Genomic DNA, 20,318 nt, shown 5'->3' with positions numbered 1-20,318 from the left:
ATTTTATTCAGAAAAAGAACACTAACATTTCATGTATATTGATATTGTGGACTTGTCTAAAGTGAGTGTTTCAGTGATGGGACTGCATAACCTGATCGTTTTCTAAACTTTTGTCTGGTGATCCATGCAGTTTTTTTTTTTTTTTTTGATCCATGCAGTTAAAACTTCTATTCTTCTCCACACAACTTCATGTATGTCATAACATCAAGTAAAAACATATTTAATTTTAGGAAAGCAATTCCATTGCCAGAAAGCTGTGGAGCTCACCATGGTGAAGTGATTTTTCTGGTAATCATTTGTTAACTGGGTTTATGAACCAGAATGTGAATTTAGAATGCTAAAATATATATGAAGTAATTTCATAAAGGAGTTTACCAGTCATGTGTAGTATGTCTCTGATTTTATTTTTTTCTGAAACTTCCCTGATGGCAGAGAGCCCTACATTGGTTAAAGGAAGGCACCTGTCCTGGGGCTATAGGTCAAAGCAGCTCTTTGTAAATATGACATTTCTTAAAACTCTTGGGTTGTACCTTAAACATTTTTTTGTTTAAAAGTCAATATATATACTTTTTTCCTCTTATCTCTCCTCCCTTTCTGCCCTCCCCAGTCTTCACAAGCAAATTAAAGACCCAGGCACATACGTTATTTTTGAGGACACCAGGTGGCCTTCATATCGTTTTACTGTGGGAGTGACTGGTCCATGTTTCCAGACCTTTGTGGACAGATAGACTTGGCTGAGAAGTGCTGAAAATTCCCATCCTGGTGGAACCATAAAGGACAGTTCTTCTAAAGAGAAGATGCCTGAAGGCTTTTAAAGACCTTGAAGAAATGTCCGAAAACATTTTGAGAAAAAGAATACCCCTTTATGCCAAAAAAACAAACAGTTTGAAAGTGAAAGGGCTTTGAGTGGACTGCTTTTACTGGCACATGCTCTGTAGACCCTTGACATTTGATGCTTGTGGTTTTGATGATTGTCAGTGACCTTCAAAGTCTTTGATAAATCATTTGTTATTTTGTAAAGGTATGTCTTGCAGTGTCTAGAACAAGTCACTTAGCCAGCTAGTGAGTGGATCCAGCTGACCTAGCTCAGGGCAGCCTAGGGGTGCTTTACCGTTCAGGATTGTGACTTGGGAGATGTTAAAAAAAAGTCTACTTTGTGGAAGATAAACCCCAAAGAAATTCAACTAATGGAACTGATGATACAAGTGAAAAGATAAAAGGAAGTTAAAATTCTTAGTAAGGAAATAAAAGTTAGGGATAAGTCCAAGAGTAGAAAGTTCAGTTTGGTGGTATCTTGGATTCACCATGCCCTCGGTGTAGAGAGAAAGGAAAGCAGGTCCTAATGTGGGAGGAGTGCAGGGCTGTTGCAAATACTGCTGATGATGGAGGGAAGGTTGAAAAGACTTTTAACTAATTAGGTTCCTGGGTGGCTCATTTAGTTGAGTGGTGGACTCTTGGTTTTGGCTCAGGTCATGATCTTGTGTTTGTGGCATCGAGCCCCATGTCTGACACTGCTCGGTTTCTTTTTCGAGTGTGCCTCAGATTCTTCCTCTCTGTCTCTCCCTGCTTGCATGCGTGTGTGTGTTCTCAAAAATGAATAAAATCTTAAAAAAGGAAAGAATTTTAACGTGTGGTATCAGTCTACGCACAGATAAGTGTGTAATTTGTAATTGTTTACCAAAATGGAAAGTAAGGGGGAAGAAGCATTGCGGGTGAATTTAGGGGCTTGCTTATAATAGAGTTTGTGAAATAATTGGGGACTCATCTTGAGTTAATTGAATGTGAGGATGGAAAAGAGTGAAGAGAAATTCTAGAAGTTTATAACTTCTGGAAGTTTCTAACCCTGGATGAGGATATATGCATGTCAACAAATGATTACCGTGCTGGGAGATAAGTGCAGAAATAGAGCCTTGTAAGAGGTACAATTGTATTTAAAAAAAAAAAAAAGCCTGTCCAAATTGGAGAGTTGTATCAGGGAAGGCTTCCCAAAGGAGGTGACACTGGGGTAAGATTGCAGAGCAGAATAGGAAGTCACTGGGCAAAGAATTGGGGCTTAAGGTGGAGAAGCAGAAGGGCCATTTTTGGGCAGATGGAGCCCCACATACATGCGGAAGAGTGGTCAGTTCTTGTAGACTAAAGTTCTGAAATACTGAAGAGTGAGCAGTCCTCTAGGCAATACATGTAATCTTTGTGAAGGCATCCACTCCAGAAAAGGTTTTTAATTTATGACAAAAGGAGCCCTGTGCTTTAATCCAGCCCAGGAAATTATTCATCTGCATTCCACATTCTGTTTTGAGAGAAAAATAAGTGGTTTTTCAAGGATTTATTATTTAACTTAAACATCTTATTTTGGAAGTACTTTTAGACCTTCAGAGGAGTTGCACAAATAAAGGGTTCCTGCATCCTCTTCTTCCATGGGGATTTAGTTTTTTTAAAAAGCTACTAAAAAAATAATCAAGCCTTCCAAGATTTGTGGCCAGTGAATTAGCTCAGTTTCTGTGGCTTCTTCATTCTCCTGCATTTGGTGATTGAATTAGGTGCTGATGTTATCATAGAGTCTTCTCTGCCACCTCTTGATTTTGCCTAGTTATATTTTTCCCTGATGGTAGTATTTTGAACTCTGTAGCCTACTGTGATAAAATAGACAAGAGCTCTCTGTCCTCTGATTCAGCCTCTTGGCTTTTGTTTCCTTCTAGTCTTTTTTCCTGTTTACCTTTTAAATATGGCTGAGATCACACTGTAAATGCACTTTTTTTTCCTTCTTTTTCCATGTAACATTATAGTATAAGTGGCTTTCCAAATGTTCAAATACTTCATAAATATTTACAGTGGCTGTGTAATATTGCATTGGATAGATTCTTGGGCAGTTAGATTGTTCCATTTTTTTTTTGCCATTGTAAATAATGTGATTAATGTTTTTGCAAAGAGCTTTTTCTGTATTTCAGAAAATTGCCTTAGGCTAGATTCCCAGAAGGACCCAAGGGTATGAAGATTTTTAATAAACCTTTTATTTTAAAATAGTTTTATTTATTTTATTTTTTAAATTTTTATTTATTTATGATAGTCACACACACACAGAGAGAGAGAGGCAGAGACATAGGCAGAGGGAGAAGCAGGCTCCATGCACCAGGAGCCCGACGTGGGATTTGATCCTGGGTCTCCAGGATCGTGCCCTGGGCCAAAGGCAGTCGCCAAACAGCTGCGCCACCCAGGGATCCCATAAAATAGTTTTAGATTTACTATGAACGTTTTTAAGGTGTGTCATCAGATATTTTCCAGAAAGTTTACACCAGTTTATTTTTCCCATCAGCATTGGGTAGTCTTAAGAAAATTGTTGCAAATTTCATAGGTTAAAAAAATAGGGCAGCCCCGATGGCCCAGGGGTTTGGCACTGCCTTAAGCCCAGGGTATGATCCTGGAGACCCGGGATCGAGTCCCTTATCAGGCTCCCTGCATGGAGCCTGCTTCTTTCTCTGCCTGTGTCTCTGCCCCCCTCCCCCTCTGTGTCTGTCATGAATAAATAAATAAAATCTTTAAAAAAAAAAAAGCTTCATTGTTCTGTAATGTCTTTTTGGGCCGGGTGTAGGAAAAGTTATCACCAACTTAGATTTTATTTTTATCTGTTTTTTGGATTTTTGTTTTTGCTACCTATATCCTTCCCTATTTTTCTCTATAGGATTTATAGGTCACACTTGTAGGTTTATTTTTATGTTTATTTACTATTTACTTAAGCATTCTTTATATTTAATGTATTAGAAATGATGCCTTAACATATTTTCCCCCACAAAATAAACATAAAATTTACCATTTTTACTTTTAAAGATTTTATTTATTCATGAGAGAATGAATTACTATTTATTTAAAATTTACCATTTAAAAATGTACAGTTCAGGGACTCCTGAGTGGCTCATCAGTTGAGCATCTGCCTTCAGCTTGAGTCATGATCCTGGGGTCCTGGGATCGAGTTCCACATCAGGCTCCCTGCAGGGAACCTGCTTCTCCCTCTGTCTATGTCTCTGCCTCTCTCTCCACATCTATCATGGATAAATAAAATCTTTTTTTTTTTTTAAAGTACAGTTCAGTAACATTAAAATATGTACATTCATGATGTTGCATCTGTGTCCTCATTCCTAGCTTGGCGTTCATTCAGGGGATTGTCACCTGTACCCCAGGTGGGAGCAGTATTGGAGCACATTCTTCTGAACCCTGTCTTCCCCTTCTCATTTTTTCTTTCCTACAGGAAGGACGTATCTCCTGATTTATTTATGATGGGTGTTGGGGAGAGCCCACCACCATTGGCCTACATTTCAGGTGTGAGGTCACTGTGGCAGAATGATGCCTAGCTTTGTCCTTGGACTTCTCTCACCTGCTTATCTTCAAGAGAAGCTTGTTTCCTGCTGTACCTTCCTATCGTTATTAGGCCTGGCTGGTCAGTTCAGGATGGGAATGAGGAGGCATTGCGGCTTTGCCAGTCATGAAGAGGACAGTGCACTTTGATCTGCACTTGATTGCTTGAGCCTATGTAGCAATTGGATAGAACCTGGAAGGGAGTAAGGAAGTGATTATGCTCCTTCAAATCCCAGCAGTCTGTAATACAGTCTGGAGGTTTTTTTGCCAAAACAAAATGTTATTTTAACTGATATTTAAAATGCCAATGCTGTCGACATAATTGAGGATGAAGGTGTCATGGGTTTTACAAGACTTGCTCTTAAACAGTTGCAGGTAGTAAGACAGCTGACATGAAACTCTTTATGTGTGAGCTGTAGTGTTGATTGGGATTTTAGATTTGCAGTATGCGTTTATAGTGCTCTATCAACTTCATACTCATTCATTCCCTGCAAGGTAATGCCGGCTCACTCATCATCCTTACAGCCCTAGAACTCTGTGTCCTTTAAGGGGGAGCTGTCGCTGAGGACTCTGCTTGGCCCTCCACAGGGCCTTCACTTCACCAATAGCTGGTTGATTTTGGCAAGATACTCTCTCTGAGCTTCATTTTTGTCCTCTGTAAAAGGAGGTTGGGCTTGCTCTTCTCTGGGGATTGTATTTCTCTCTTAAGAGTTTGTAGTTATGTTTTAGGATTTCTTGATAGCATGCCTTGTGTTAATGTGCCCAGTATCTCTTACATTTAATTGACTAGGCATGCAGATATAAATATTCATCCTCCTGGGAGAAGTACCTGGGAAAATGCAGCAGATGGAATTGTGAAGAGAGGGCCTATTTTGGGCTCTATTACTCAGTTATATCTTAGTTTCTTGCAGAATAACTATTCTTATCATTTGCTTTTTTTGGCTGTGTAATTAAAGCTTTCCACTATAATATAAATAAATAAGCATATCACTTATATGTATTTTAGCTGCTAGTGGGATATGCTTGCTGCCCAACCAGCAGATGCAGAATTTTTAATGCTTAGGTTATGTACTCTCCTTTTTCAAAAACTGTGTGATCGTAAACCTGGCATCTAAGAACTATCAGTTTCTCTTGCCTGTTGTATCCCTGTCTCACTTTCTCTTTCCTCTTTGCTCAGCTGGCTTGGAGCAGTGAGGAGCAAAGTGGGAGGATACTAATCCAACAGAATTTTTTTTTTTAAAGATTTTATTTATTTATTCATGGTAGACATAGAGAATGAGAGAGAGAGAGGCAGAGACACAGGCAGAGGGAGAAGCAGGCTCCATGCCAGGAGCCCGATGCGGGACTCGATCCTGGGATTCCAGGATCTCACCCTGGGCCAAGGCAGGCGCCGAACCGCTGAGCCACCCAGGGATCCCCCTCCCACAGAAGTTTTAAAAAAACTTTTTATTTGGAAATAATTTCAAGCTGACAGAAAGATTGCAAGGAATGAATAGTGTGAAGGACACTCATACCTTTACCCAGACTCCACTATTGTTAACATTTTGCCCTATTTGCCTTATTATTTTCACCTTTTCTCTATATACACATGCACATACATATATAAATGTTTGCACACACATTTCTTTTTCTGAATTGTTGGAGAAGAAGTTGCCTACGTCATGGCCCAATGACTCTATGTAGTGTATTTTCTATCAGGGATATTCTCTTACAAAGCTACAGTGCAGTTATCAACCTCAGATAATGTAACATTGATTCAGGACTTTTATCTGATGTACCGTCTGTATTTCAGTTTTGTCCTTTGGCCTAATTATGCCCCTTATAGCATTTTTCCTCCCTTCAGCCCAGGATCTATCTACCCTTAGAATCAAGTGTAGTATTTATTTGTGATAACTGCTTAATCTTCTTTAGATTTGTTTTATATTTTTGAAACTAGTGTTCCTGTCCAGTGGTAGCTAATTTGTTCTTCTGTTTTTATACATTGGCCAGTATAGTACATGGATAGGTTTTCCCAGCATAAAACATACTGTCCTCTGTGTACAAGATGTTTCCTCTAATTGGTCCCTGGGGGGACAGAAAATGCTGCATCGTTATCACCACCACAGTGGGACCAGTTGGGCTTTTTGGCCTAGATGCTTGGCAGTTATCCTTCTTCTACCTCCTAGTCCTCAGCAGTAAACAGACCCCTTTTGTTCTTAGAAGAGATGGAGAATCAACCCAAACCCAAGAAATTCTGTGCAAACCCAAGAAAACTGGGAAGTATTTTTTGCCATTGGTCAACTCAATGGTTGTTTTAGACTAAAGCAGAAAAGTGCTTTTTAATGATTAGAATTATGTTCAGATGTGGCTAAAGTACATGGTTTTTTTTTTTTTTTGTTAAAGTACATGTTTTAATCAGATATTAATCTGATCATCATGCATCAGTATCTGCATGATGATACTGTACTAAGCTATATCCATAATTACTCTCAAAGGGGAAATATTTTCAGGGTTAAGCTGTAGGCAAGACAACAAGCAGCCCTTCTGAAGTGAATGCATAACTTCAATAGTTAGTTCCAGACATGCGTTCATGGAATCATGGTAAGTGCAAATCTTCCCTGGCCTTTCTTTCCCAGAACATGGCGTGTCTCCGTTTCTTTCCTATAGTAGAAAACGTTTTTTCCTGTAGCTTCTGTACATAATTTTTGGAGTTAATTAACTTCACTGTACATCTGTAACCCTAGATTACCCCTCTGTTTAGACTTGCCTCTACCTCTTTGTCACGGGCAGGCTAAGGGACACCTGGACACTGGCATGGATGCACTGGAATCTGGATACTTGGTTTGCTGCTCTCTAACTGTCTGCATGTGAGCAAGACACCCAGCACCCTGGGTTTCAGTGCCTGCCCTTCTGAGTGCTGGACTTTCAAGGTCCAACTAGTTTCAACACTGTTTTTAGAGAAGTAAAGTGAGATTTCTACTTAATCCTGATGTGTGGTTTTGATTCGTTTTTGTTTTCTTTTTTCTTTTCTTTTCTTTTCCTTTCCTTTCTTTCTTTTCTTTCTTTCTTTCTTGATAGTATCTACCATTTGAGAGAGCAGAGACAGAAAAGTGGGAGAAGACCTGTGAATGTTGCCCTTACTCACTGGGGCTTCCTCTACAGTCTTTCCTGCTTTCTAGAGTTTTGACCTGAGTGACTTCAGAGGGGCCAGAGAGATGTCACATTGATCCCCATCATGCCTTCTTTTAAGCTTTATATTCATCTCATGTTTGTACTCAGGCCTGAAGGCCAGACCTGAAGGCCAGAGGGACTTCTTTGCTTATCTGTTTTCTTTGCCATGAAGAGAGGGAAGAAAGAGTGTTCTTTAGAGCGTTTGAACACCCACAATAATTGTGGTAGCTTCCCAGTAAGTTTATATGAGATTGAGTATCTTTACTAATGGCATCTATTGTAACACTTCAGGTATGCTTTGCATACTTTTCAGCTTGGTCAGCAGCTAGTACAGAATCACTTTTCTCAGAAACCTTTATATACAGGCAAATGGAATAATATTGTTCTGGATATACCACAGGAATGTTTGAATGTTACTCTGGGATACTGGTCCTCATTTTTTTAGCTTTGGTGTCAGGGATCCCATGAACCTAAATACAGGAGGCTTATGTGATTTACCTCTGTGTAGGATATACAAAATGTGGCTTTTGGAAAAGGTGCCAGAAAGCTTGAGAAAAGCTTCCTTAAAAAAGTCATTTTTTCCCCCAGCATCGATTTTGTTGAAAGGTTATGCTTTCTTTTTTATTTGTTTATTATTATTATTTTTAAAAGTAGACTCCATGCCCAGAATGGAACCCAATGTGGGGCTTGAACTCAAGACCCTGAGATCAAGACCTGAGCTGAAATCAAGAGTCCGATGCTTAACTAACTGAGCCACCCAGGCACCCTACAGGTCATTTTTTAGAGGGGGGTGTTTTAGAGGCGGTTAGATAAAACATTACAAATTTTAGTCACAGAGTTTGAGAAATCTGTCATGTAGATGCCTTAAGGAATAAAGGACCATTTTATCCACCTTCAGTGTTTTTTTTCTTTTTAAAGATTTATTTATTTATTTATTTATTTATTTATTTATTTATTTATTGAGAGAGAGAGAGAGAGAGAGGCAGAGACACAGGAGGGAGAAGCAGGCTCCATACCAGGAGCCCGACGTGACACTCGATCCTGGGACTCCAGGATCACGCCCTGGGCCAAAGGCAGGTGCTAAACCACTGAGCCACCCAGGGATCCCCTATTTTTTAAGATAAATTGTTAGCAGTCTTCTATTAAAAAAAAAAAAAGAAAGAAAGAAAAGGTTTATTGAGTGCTTGTGAGCAAAGGTCAGAGGCCATAAAGGGGGAAATTTAAATAGTCAGATGTATCTTAAATTTGGAGAGATTACCAGTATTCCTGAGAAACTAAAAATGATACTGTCTTCTTGTTCCTTTTTCTCTCCTAAATTCGGACTAAAATATCTTATGTACTGGTCCATGCTAGGTGTGGCAGAAAAATACAGATGTGGCAGAAAATAGCAGAATCTCTTTCCAGACATTTTATGTTCTGGTAGGGAGAGAGGCCCATTACTGAAGAAGTGTTAACAGTTATAGATCGGGGTTTTGGCCCTTACTTTATTCCTGGCAGTGTGTTCACTGTGTGCTTTAAAACAGATTATTTAACCCTTAGGATGATCCCATGCATTGGATTCTCTTATCCCCAGTTGGGCACAAAAGGGAAAAAAGTGACATTAAATAACTAGGCTGAGGTTGAGGTACATTTGGATTCAAACCCAAGGAACCCAAGCCCAGAGCCTGTGCTGTTTCATCGTGCCATGTTGAGCTGACCAGAGGAGAGGGCCACGGGCAAAACTATGGTACTGATTATATGACAAGAGACACGAGATACAAAGAAGGGAGCCATGCTGTAAACTTTGGTTTTGTGAGAAATTTCATGAAGGTAAAACTATGATTGCAGATCTAGGAGCAAATGCAGGATGGGAATAGACATGTGCTTAGGAGGCCACGAGTATTCAGTCTAGAGCAATGGCTTCTTGTGAGTGGTGGTCAATCAGGCATGCTTTCCTCCTTTCATCCTAGTAAACTTCTACCTTCTTCAGAACCCAAAGTGTATTATCTCCTCTGTGAAGTTTTCCTTCTCAGACAGAGTTAGTTCCCTTTTGGCTCCTGAAGCTACTACTAGATGATGTAAACCATCATATTCTTTTTTGTTATAGGCTCTCCCCATTTCTCCCCCAGGCTACCTTCAGTTCCTTGAAGTCAGGGGCAGTCTTACTCATCATCATTATATCTCAGGGGCCTAATGCAGTGTCAGTTACTTAGTGAGCATTGAACTTGTTTGTTTAATGAATGGCGGAGTTTCTCAGTCCAGATTCAGAGACCCTTTAAACTAGAGTTAGAATAATTGGGGCAGAGAAACAATATTTAGAAGAATTTATCTGGTGATGAAGTACAGATTGGATTGGGATTGGGAAAGCTGACATCAAGGTGACCAGGTTAAGAGAAATTATTAACCTAGGCTGGAGGGGATTAGGGCCTGGTAGAAGTAGTGAGGGAAAAGGTACAATTCTGGAAGCCAATGTAAAGCAGGAGCCAGCCAGCCTGATGACTTTAGTTGTGGGCATAGAAGATATAAGGAAGAGTCAAAGAAGATTTCAGACTCTGTGATCCTTCCACTTTTAGGTTTTTCTTGTCATTTATTAGGTGATTATGGGTGTTGCTTGACTTCGTTGTTCCTTAATAAATGAATCAATAGTAGATAGATAGGTCTCTGAACTCCTGAACTGTGAGCAGTACAATAAAAGGAGCAGATAAAGTCAAAGCAGGCACAGCCGAAAGCTCCTCCACTTCACAGATTTTTACTCTTTTGGAACAGAAAACTTTGGTTTATTTTAGATACACAGCTCTCTGAGAGTATCTTTTGAACCAGGTTTATTTTCTCTTCTTACCTCAAGGTTTTAATTTGCTGCTGAGGTAAGCCAGCGAACTCTTGGGGAAGCATACATAGGCTTTTGGGATTGTAATCCTTTGTGTTGTTACCCTAACAGCCCTAACAGAAAAAAACATAGGTGATTGCTCCCAGCAGTCCAGAAGTCTCCCACTCAGATGTGACCCGCAGGCCCCCAATTGCTCTCAGTAGTTGTGTTAATGTAAGGAAAAAACACAGCTTCTAAATTCAGTATCTGAAATACCAACCTGAATGCTAAAGATAAGTAGGACGTTAGTTTTTAAAATAATGTATGGGCATTTACAGAAAAGTACGCAAATCGTAAATGTAAAGATTTTCCTTGTTTGCCTAACACTCAGATCAAGAAAATAGAATGTTACCAACATTTCAGAATCTCTCTTCCCTAAAGATAGCCATTATTGTGATTATAACGCACCGCAGGTTCATTGTGCTTGTTTTTAAAATTAACATATAGTGAATAATGAAGAATGTGTTTTGGCGACTTTTACTCACCGTTGTGTTTGTGAGATTCATCTATGTTGTTGCATGTAGCAATATTTATTCATTCTTGTTGTCTTATAATATCTCCTGATGAATAAACCAGAATTGATCCATCCCACTGGTGATGGTCATTTGAGTTCTTTTGGCTTTTTTGAATATTATGAATAATGGTACTGTGGACATTTGTGTACTTTTTTTTTGGTACACTTGTACAAATTTCTGTTGGGAGTTATCAAGGAATAGAATTGCAGGATCATAAGGTATGCATTGTTCAGCTGCCACTGGTTTCCTTTTTAAAAATTATTCTGTTTTAAATTCCAGTAGAGTTAGCATACAGTGTATATACATATATTAGTTTCATGTGTACAATTTAGTGACTCAACACTTCTACACATCACCCTGTGTTCATCATGAAAGGTGCACTCCTTAGTCTCTGTTGCCTATTTTACTCATCCCCTCATCAACTTTCCCTCTGGTAACCATCAATTTATTCTCTGTAATTAAGAATCTGTTTCTTGGTTTGTTTGTTTTCTTGTTTGCTTATTTTTGTTTGCTTGTTTCTTAATTCCACATGTGAGTGAAGTCATATGGTATTTGTCTTTCCCTGACCAACTTATTTCACTTAGCATAATACTCTCTAGCTTTACCCATGTCGTTGCAAATGGCAAGATTTCATTCTTTTTTATGGCTAAATAATATTCCATTGTGTATATAGGCCACAACTTCTTTATCCATTCATCTGTTGATGGATTTTTGGGCTGCTTCTATAATTTGGCTATTGTAAATAATGCTGCTATAAACATAGGGGTGCATGTATCCCTTTGAATCAGTGTTTTTGTATTTTTTTTGTATATACCCAGTAGTGTGATTACTGTACATAGGGTAGTCCTATCTTTAACTTTTTGAAGAATCTCCATACTGTTTTCCACAGCAGGTGCACCAGTTTGCAGTCCCGCCAGCAGTGCATGAGGGTTCCATTTTCTCCACATCCTCACCAACCCCTGTTGTTCTTGTGTTGTTGGTGTTAGCCATTCTGACAGATGTGAGGTGATATCTCATTGTAATTTTGATTTGCATTTCCCTAATGATGAGTGAGATGAGCATCTTTTCATGTGTCTGTTGGCCATGTGGATGTCTTTGGAGAAATGTCTGTTCATGTCTTCTGCCATTTTCATTGGATTGTTTGCTTTTTGAGTGTTGAGTTGTATCAGTTCTTTATATATTGTGGATACTAACCCTTTATCACGTGTCATTTGCAAATGTCTTCTCCCATTCAGCCAAATAGTTTTCTAAAATGATCATACCAGTGCACAATCCCACCAGCAGCACTATATGCATATTCCAGTTGCTCAACATCCTTACCAATACTTGTTATGGTCTTTTTAATTTTAGCCATTTTGGTGATGCGTAGCACTGTCATGTTTTTAATTTGCATTTTCCTAAACTGATGGGGTTGAACACTTATTTTCTTGTATAGGCTTTTTGAATACCTTACGATGAATTTTTTCCCTGTCAAAAACATGGAGTCATTTGCTTTTCCTTATTGATTATACTCTAAGCCCTCTGTTAGTTATCTGTGTTGGAAATACCTTTCCCCATTTTGTGGCTTTCTTTTGCACTCTCTTTGTTGTGCAAGAAACGAAGTCTCTTAGGTTGCACTCTCTTCATTTGATGAACGTTCTGATTTATCTTTTCCTTTATGTTTAGTACTTTTAGGTGTCTTTAAGAAATTTTCCCTACCTCAAGGTCATGAAGATAGTCTATATTATCTTCTAGAAGCTTTATTGTTTTACCTCTCATATTTTATATCTGCAGTCCAACTGGAATTTTTTTGTGTGACTGTGCCTTTTTTTTTTTTTTAATTTAAAACAAAATTTGTTCATGAGACACACAGAGAGGCAGAGACACAGGCAGAGGGAGAAGCAGGCTCCATGCAGGGATCCTGACGTGGGACTTGATCCTGGGTCTCCAGGATTACGCCCTGGGCTGAAGGCGGCAGGCACCAAACCGCTGAGCCACTCGGGCTGCCCCTTTACTTTGTTTTAATTTAATCTTATCTTTCCTTTTTTCTTCCTGTTCTAGATCTTAACTCCTAAGCACAAGCTGAGAAGCAGTTGGGGATACTTGAATCCTGAGTGTGCTTTATAAATTAGTGCAGTGCTTGAATAATCTTTGGGATTTGGGGCCTTCTCTTCCTACCACATGACATGACACTTGGTTTTTGTTTGATGTTCTTTGTCTCTTTATTACTGGAAAGTGTAGTCTGCATTTATCATTACTCTTCTTACTTGCCTTTAATTCCTAAACCCATGGCATTCTGGATTTTGGCTTCACCACCTGCTTGAAACATCTGGCAGAGGTTCCGTAGCCTTCTTGCCGGTTGAAGTGACTTCTCCGATATCCTTTGACCATTTGCAGGTCTTGAGTCTATCCTTTATGTTTTTAACATCTCTGTTCTAATTGTATGACTTTGACAAGGCCTCAGCCTCCTTTTTATCTCCTGTAAACTTACATAGTTTCAATTCTGAAATCCAGTTGGAAAAGCCTCACATATAGATATGTTTGGACAAAGCACAGAAAGCCTAAGGATGTGAATCTCCAGTTTCAAAGTCGGCCCGACCACTTCTATTTTTTGTTGTTATTTTTGGTCTGTTTTCATTTGGTATTTCAGACCGAATGCAAATGATAGCAGCCATAACTATGAATTAGATAATTCTTTAGAGTTTACCTAGCACCTTTACAGGGGTCACCGTGAGGTAGGTATTAGTACTGCAGTTATAGAAGTGATTGAAAATGCAAGCAACATGCTGTTTGTTCTTCTTGGGAAACACCTGGTGATGCAACTAGATTAGGTTTTTAGTTTTTGATGTAACCATCATTTGATGGAGATCTGTGATCCTTGTGGATATTTTTATCTTTTTGCTTTTCTGCTGGAATGCTTTGGTTGGGGCAGGGGAGGGATGGATGGGACTGGGAATGGAGTTAAAATTGCATTCTTTGGAGAGATTGTCCTGAACTTGCCTCAGTAGCATTTAATGCATGGCTGGTAATTGTCAGGTTCACAAACTTCTGCCTCAAAAACCAGTAGAAAATAGACCTTGACGGTTGATTGCCTGAATGTGATTAGTTCAGGTGTTTTCTAGGATCATCATTCTGAAATGATTCACTATAAGAAAAAGTTGTGGGGTAGGTGGGATTTGAAGATGTGTCCTTAGTTTTCAGGGACCCATTTTGGATCCAGAACTACTGATTTATTTTAATAGCTGACTTAAGTGCAACAAATCTCTTAATTTATGTTAATTTTAACTTTAAACTTTTTGCCAGTAACTCGAGATTTTTCTTTGATTCTTTCAGATCTTCCCAGAAACTTTATATTTTAAAAAGATTTTATTTATTTATTTTAGAGAGTGAGAGCGTGCACGAGTGTATGAACAGGAGGAGGAGCAGAGGGAGAGGGTGAGGGACAAGCAGACTCTGTGCTTATTAGCACAGAGTTCAATATAGATTCAGTCCCACAACGCTGAGATCATGACCTGAGCTGAAATCAAGAGTTGGAATTTGACTGAGGCCCTTCAGGTGCCCTGAAACTTTTTTTTTTAAAAACACCAAATCCTTTTTTCTTTTTAAAAAAGATTTTATTTATTCATGAGTGAGACAGAGAGGTAGAGACATAGGCGGAGGGAGAAGCAGGCTCCCCATGGGACTCGATCCCTGAGATCACGACCTGAAGGCAGATGCTCAACCACTGAGCCACCCAGGCATCCTGCAAATCCGTTTTTCAAATGAAATGGGTGTACCAGGTTGATTTATGAAACAGACCAAAGCATTCTTTTATTTATATCGATTCATTTTTGGAATTTGAATTTTCAGCATTTTCCTAGAAAGTGAGAACAGTGAGGATGTTCTCATCAACGCAAAAACCTGAAACAGGTTAAAAAAGTTCACAGGTTTGTTTTAGCCTGACATTCCAGTTATTTTTCCATTTGAAAACAAAAATGTGTAGTTTTTTGTTTTGTTTTGTTTTTTGTTTTTTAAAGATTTTATTTATTTATTGAGACAGAGAGAGAGAGAGAGAGAGAGAGAGGCAGAGACACAGGCAGAGGGAGAAGCAGGCTCCACGCAGGGAGCCCGACGTGGGACCCGATCCCAGATCTCCAGGATCACACCCCGGGCTGCAGGCGGCACCAAACCGCTGCGCCACCGGGGCTGCCCTTGTTTTGTTTTTAAGTAGGCTCCATGCCCAGTGTGGGGCTTGAACTCACAACTCTGAGATCAAGAGTTATGCGCTCTCTCAACTGAGCCAGCCAGGTGCCCTAAAATGTGTAGTTTTTAATAAAACAGCTTAAGTTGCGATCCAAGGATATTTTTCAGTTGAACTGATGCGTTGGTTTGAAAAAAGTAAGATTAGAGGGCTGATCTTGATCATAAATAGAAAATTCAAACAACTCTCAAATGCCAAAGCTGTTATACAGTAATTCATCAATCAGCGTGTCATTGTGAGTTGTCATGGCACAGCTGTTCATATATGACCGTGGCATGGAAGAGACAGCTGTACCTGACACTGCTTGAGCAGAGGAGCCCCTGTGTGCTCTGCAGTTGTTTGCATGTGTTGGTTGATGTAGACGGGCTGGTGTAAGCCTGCCTCATCCTCTATAATTAATACCAGTCCTAAGAGACTTCATCCACAGAGATATCCCAGGTTCCTCAATGTCTTCAAAAGTCAGTTGCCAAGTGGAGGTTCTGGTAAATATTACAGTTTGATACATACATTTGATGTGGTCTTGTTTTAAAGTACAGTTTTCACAGTCTGATCTCACTGGGGGCAATGGAGAGGGTATGGAGAAGGGAGGATGAGGATGGTAGGGAGACCCGAATAAAGAGATAATTAAGAAATCAGAACTTCTCTTGATTATCTCTGGGTAGATAACACCAGTGAGGATTCAGAAATGGTCTAGGAATGCTCACCTTTCTGCAGACGGATGAGTGAAGGAGTGTGGATTCCGGACTCCTTGCTTCAAATGATCCCTCCTACTAGCATCAGAGAAGAGTTGTAGATTTGGGGCTCTACATGGAAGAGCGAGAAGATGGGCATTGGGGTCGAGAGCCCCTCTCCTCATTTGCCACCCGAGCAGCTCTGCTGAGAGTCCAGCGGGCTGTGGTTCTGTGGCTAGGATGTGTTCATGTTGAGTTCCTGCTCCACTTTGCTCTCAGCTGCCTTGACCTTTGTCTCTGCTGGTGGCTCATGCCAGACGGAGAGTTGTCAGAACAGGTGACTCCTGACATGCCTTCAGAAACCCCCAGGATCTAGGCAGCAGTTTAACTGCAGTTCTGAATCAAGAGATGGCTGATTATTTAGACTTGGGGCAAGTGTAATATCGACAGGAAGTCTATAGGGAGCCCTCACCTTCTCCCTGAGTCTCTTCACTTTGCCTGTTTAGTCAGGACCAGGGGCTATTAATTTGTCTTTTTTTTTTTTTTTAAGATTTTATTTATTTAATCATGAGAGACAGAGAGGGAGAGGCAGAGACATAGGCAGAGGGAGAAGTAGACTCACTGCAGGAAGCCCGATGCAGGACTCAATCTTAGGACCTTGGGATCATGACCTGAGCTGAAGGCAGATGCTCAACCACTGAGCCACCCGGGCATCCCTGTTAATTTGCTTTTAATATGTTTCCGGAATTAAATTTTGAGGTATTTGTTCCCTTTTCCTTAGCATAAATAATTGAAAATTGGTGGCACGGTAATATGAATTTATAGAGTATACTCAAAATTTGGGTTCTGAGCCAGCTGGGAAATTCCCTTCAGTTTTTCTGAATCCCATGCATTTGAAGAATGTTGAACCAAGATGTTTGAGGAAGTAAATTACCATTGCTGTTGAATGTGACCTGGAGGGAAGTGAGGAAAGTAGCACTGATACAGTTACTGATTTTTTTTTTCTTTCAAATTCCTTTGTTAGGCATCTGAAGAAGCCTCCCTCAGGGCATTGGAAAGTCTGATGACAGAATTTTTCCACGATTGTACAACCAATGAAAGAAAACGTGAGATAGGTAAGTGTTGAGTTGTCAAGAGTCACTTAAAATGAAAAGGCCCTAGTGAGGAGGAGGGAGTTTATTGCCTGGGCTGGTCAAGCCTGCTTGTTTCCCTTGGAATTCTTGCTTTTTTTGCTCTTGTTTTGCTGGTCGGTGGCATCTGTGAATCTAGCTGTGTAAGGGCTATATACAGTCCATGGGCCCACTATAATCCGTAGCGATGGATTTTCTTTCCTTTGGCTAAGTGTGGAAAACCCTTCCTTCTGCTTTGTTCTTAATTTCAGGATTGTTGAACTTAAATAAGAGAAACCTGAGACTATTAACTTAAAACTCACAAAAGTGTCAAAATGATGTAGTTTTGGTGTGTGGAAATCTAATCCAAACTTTATCTAGTGTCCAAAGGTCCTTTAACTGGTATTCCTTTTGGGAGCTTCTTGCTTCTTCTTTTTTTCTTATCTCTACTATTGTTTGTCCCATTCTGTAAGTTTAATGAATAAAGACTTCAAATAACAGAGAGATATAGATAAAATTACCTTAGGTCTTCTGGGAACCGTTAGCACCTTCTAGAACATCCTTTTGAATTTCATGTTTATTTACATGAACAATTCATTAAAGCATACTGTAAACTAGAATGTGTATTCAAGTGTCAGAGCTCTGCCTCGGAGACATGCTGCACTGGTCCTAGAGTAATCTTTTTTCTCTCTGTCTTCACTTAACCCCTGAATTTGAAAACAAAAAATGTTTTCTTCTCTATCCCAACCTAAAGGCTTTTCCCCTTGGATGTCTGGCTGCTCTCTACTGACCTTACGTTCATTGCTTTCACCTCTGGCCAGGCCTTTTTCTGTCTCTAGGACTCTGGAGGCCCATTTCTCTGCCCCACTTGGCTTCTCTAAGTCTTTTGGCCAGTTGACTGTTGGGGCTGATTTCTTCCTTTGGTCTAAAACTTGCCTGGAGTCTCCAGACTTCCAGGTGGCCAGTAGACCTTTGGCTGTAGCTCATTTTCTCTTGGCATCTCTTGCATCAGCTCCTGGTAGATGTGAATTTCTTCCTTTTTTTTTTTTTAATTTTTATTATTTATTTATTTTTTAAATTTTTTTTTTAAAATTTTTATTTATTTTATGATAGTCACACACACAGAGAGAGAGAGAGAGAGGCAGAGACATAGGCAGAGGGAGAAGCAGGCTCCATGCACCGGGAGCCCGACGTGGGATTCGATCCGGGGTCTCCAGAATTGCGCCCTGGGCCAAAGGCAGGCGCCAAACCGCTGCGCCACTCAGGGATCCCACTTTTTTTTTTTTTTTTAATTTTTAAACTTGGTGGTCTCTTTTAGGCCTGCCCTATACATGCCTGTCTTTTCTGAGGGAGTATACTATAGAGAACTAGAACATTTATAACGGGATCGCTGACAGAAGCTGCACCCAATAGATAATCAGGCATTTGGTGTAGAAAATCCACTCTGCTTGCTTCCCTAGATTCTCTTATTACTCAGTTGAGCTAACTGTTCTACGTCCAGAGTCATCTTGTTAGGTTTATGCTACCAAAGTACTTTATACTTACAGTAAAAATATCACTGGTGATTTTTACCAAAGCAAGTGAAGGATCTGTCCTTTACATCAGTCTGCTATATCCCAACACTGATGTCTTAAAGTCCTATTTTTAGCTTCTTAATTAAAGTGCATTTGGTTTTTCTCTAAATTCTTTGGTTTGCAAAGCAAACATTGCTCACCCTCAGTGTTCATGAATTAAAAGTGGAACCTCTGCACTTAAATCATATTCTAATATGATTTTAAAATAGCTTTAAATAACTAGATACTAAACTGTCTAATTTAAATGCAGGCTAAGGGGAACTCCCTGGGGGTTTGGTTCTATATGGTGTATGTGTGCCTTAGTTCTTTGTACCTAGTCTTTGGAGCTTTGTCTGAGTGTGTGGGCTGGAACAACTTGCTGCTTTTTTTGATATCTTAGGATAAACTGAAGGCTTTCCTAGCAAGGTGAAAGAGAAAGGAGGGAGGCGTTTTATTACCGGGGCTCTACTCACCCTCCACCAGAGGCGTGTTATCAGTGCCTAGAAGTACAGCTGTTTGTAGGGAACCTCAAGGGAAAATCTGGTCATTTTCACAGTAGAGCCTCAAAGAGGAGCAGTGATCACCAGGAATGAGTGGCAAAGTCTCTGGCCCGAAGTTCCTCATTTCCAGCCAGAACTCATTCTCTCTGGTGTGACTCCTGCTCTGGGCTTGTTAACAGACTTACCTAGTTGAAAGACTAGGCCATCAGCTTCCTTGTATGGGATTTTCAGTGAGGCTGCCTTAGTGCATTTAGCTTGTGTTGTAGAGTACTAGCAGAGCAGTAATTTTAGGACTAGAATAGGCTGCTGTACTTGTTTCTTTTCCAGGGGCTTCCTAGAATCTGTTGGGGTTGTTGCTATTTATCTTTTTTTTTCTTTTAAGTTTTTAATTTTTAAATTAATTTTTTACCCTTTTAAATTTGTTTGTTTTGATTTTGAAAGTTTTCACCCTTTTTGTGTTATATTTCATGATCAGTGTAGCAGGTCAAGGTGATTAAGGGGCAGCGTGTCCAGAAACATGGTGACAGACTCTTAGTGCTTGCTGTCTTGGGGTTCGGGCTTATGCTACCAGCAGCCTAAGGAGGAGGAAGATCATTTCTCAATGATTTGGTGTGAACAGGGCTGCTCCTGGCAACTTCTATGATTGCTACTCTTATTTGTAGACTTTTTTGGTGTGGTATTTTAAAATAAAACCATATGAAAACCAAATAAAGAGAATTAGCTGTCTTTAATTCTCTTGCATTTTTTCTGTCCTGAATTTATAAAGTTAGCCTTAATGTTTCCTTTTCCTTTTTTTTTTAAGATTTTATTTATTTATTCATGAGAGACACACACACACACACACACAGAGAGAGAGAGAGAGAGAGAGAGAGAGAGAGGCAGAGACACAGGCAGAGGGAGAAGCAGGCTCCATGCAGGGAGCCCGATGTGGGACTTGATCCCAGGTTTCCAGGATCATGCCCTGGGCTGAAGGCGGCGCTAAACTGCAGAGCCACCAGGGCTGCCCGCCTTAATGTTTTCTTGTCCTGCTTTTCTAGCCATCATTTTGTGTTTGTGTGAACAGTGTGAGCCCTAAAGAAATATAGCTGGTACCCCAGAGGAAACAGGTTAACAATTAGCCATCCTTTATAAGGTGAAATGTTTGTTTGTTTGTTTATTTATTTATTTAGAAATGATACTTTTGTAACTGTATGTCTATACTTGGGTTAAGTAAGAACTTTTCTTTCTTTCTTTCTTTCTTTCTTTCTTTCTTTCTTTCTTTCTTTCTTTCTTTCTTCCTTTCTTTCTTTGAGGAGGAGGGACAGAGGGATGGGGGTGACAGAGTCCATGCCCAGTGCAGAGCCTGATGATGTAGGGCTTGATCTCACAACCCTGAGATCATGACCTGAGCCCAAATCAAGAATTGGATG

At 39.9% G+C, this 20,318-nt stretch overlaps 1 protein-coding gene across 1 annotated transcript in view; it reads left to right on the top strand.

The window, feature by feature from the left end:
* XPO6 (exportin 6) overlaps positions 1–20,318 on the top strand; it is a 101,830-nt gene that overhangs the window by 14,307 nt on the left and 67,205 nt on the right. Inside the window, exon 2 of the mRNA XM_055339985.1 lies at positions 16,772–16,862. Within this exon, the coding sequence (XP_055195960.1) occupies positions 16,772–16,862 (91 nt within the window). The remainder of the gene's footprint in view (positions 1–16,771; positions 16,863–20,318) is intronic.

The sequence above is a fragment of the Nyctereutes procyonoides genome, unplaced genomic scaffold (genome assembly GCF_905146905.1).
Source record: "Nyctereutes procyonoides isolate TBG_1078 unplaced genomic scaffold, NYPRO_anot_genome, whole genome shotgun sequence".
Taxonomy (NCBI): domain Eukaryota; kingdom Metazoa; phylum Chordata; class Mammalia; order Carnivora; family Canidae; genus Nyctereutes; species Nyctereutes procyonoides.
This window is presented reverse-complemented; position numbering and strand designations above follow the sequence as displayed.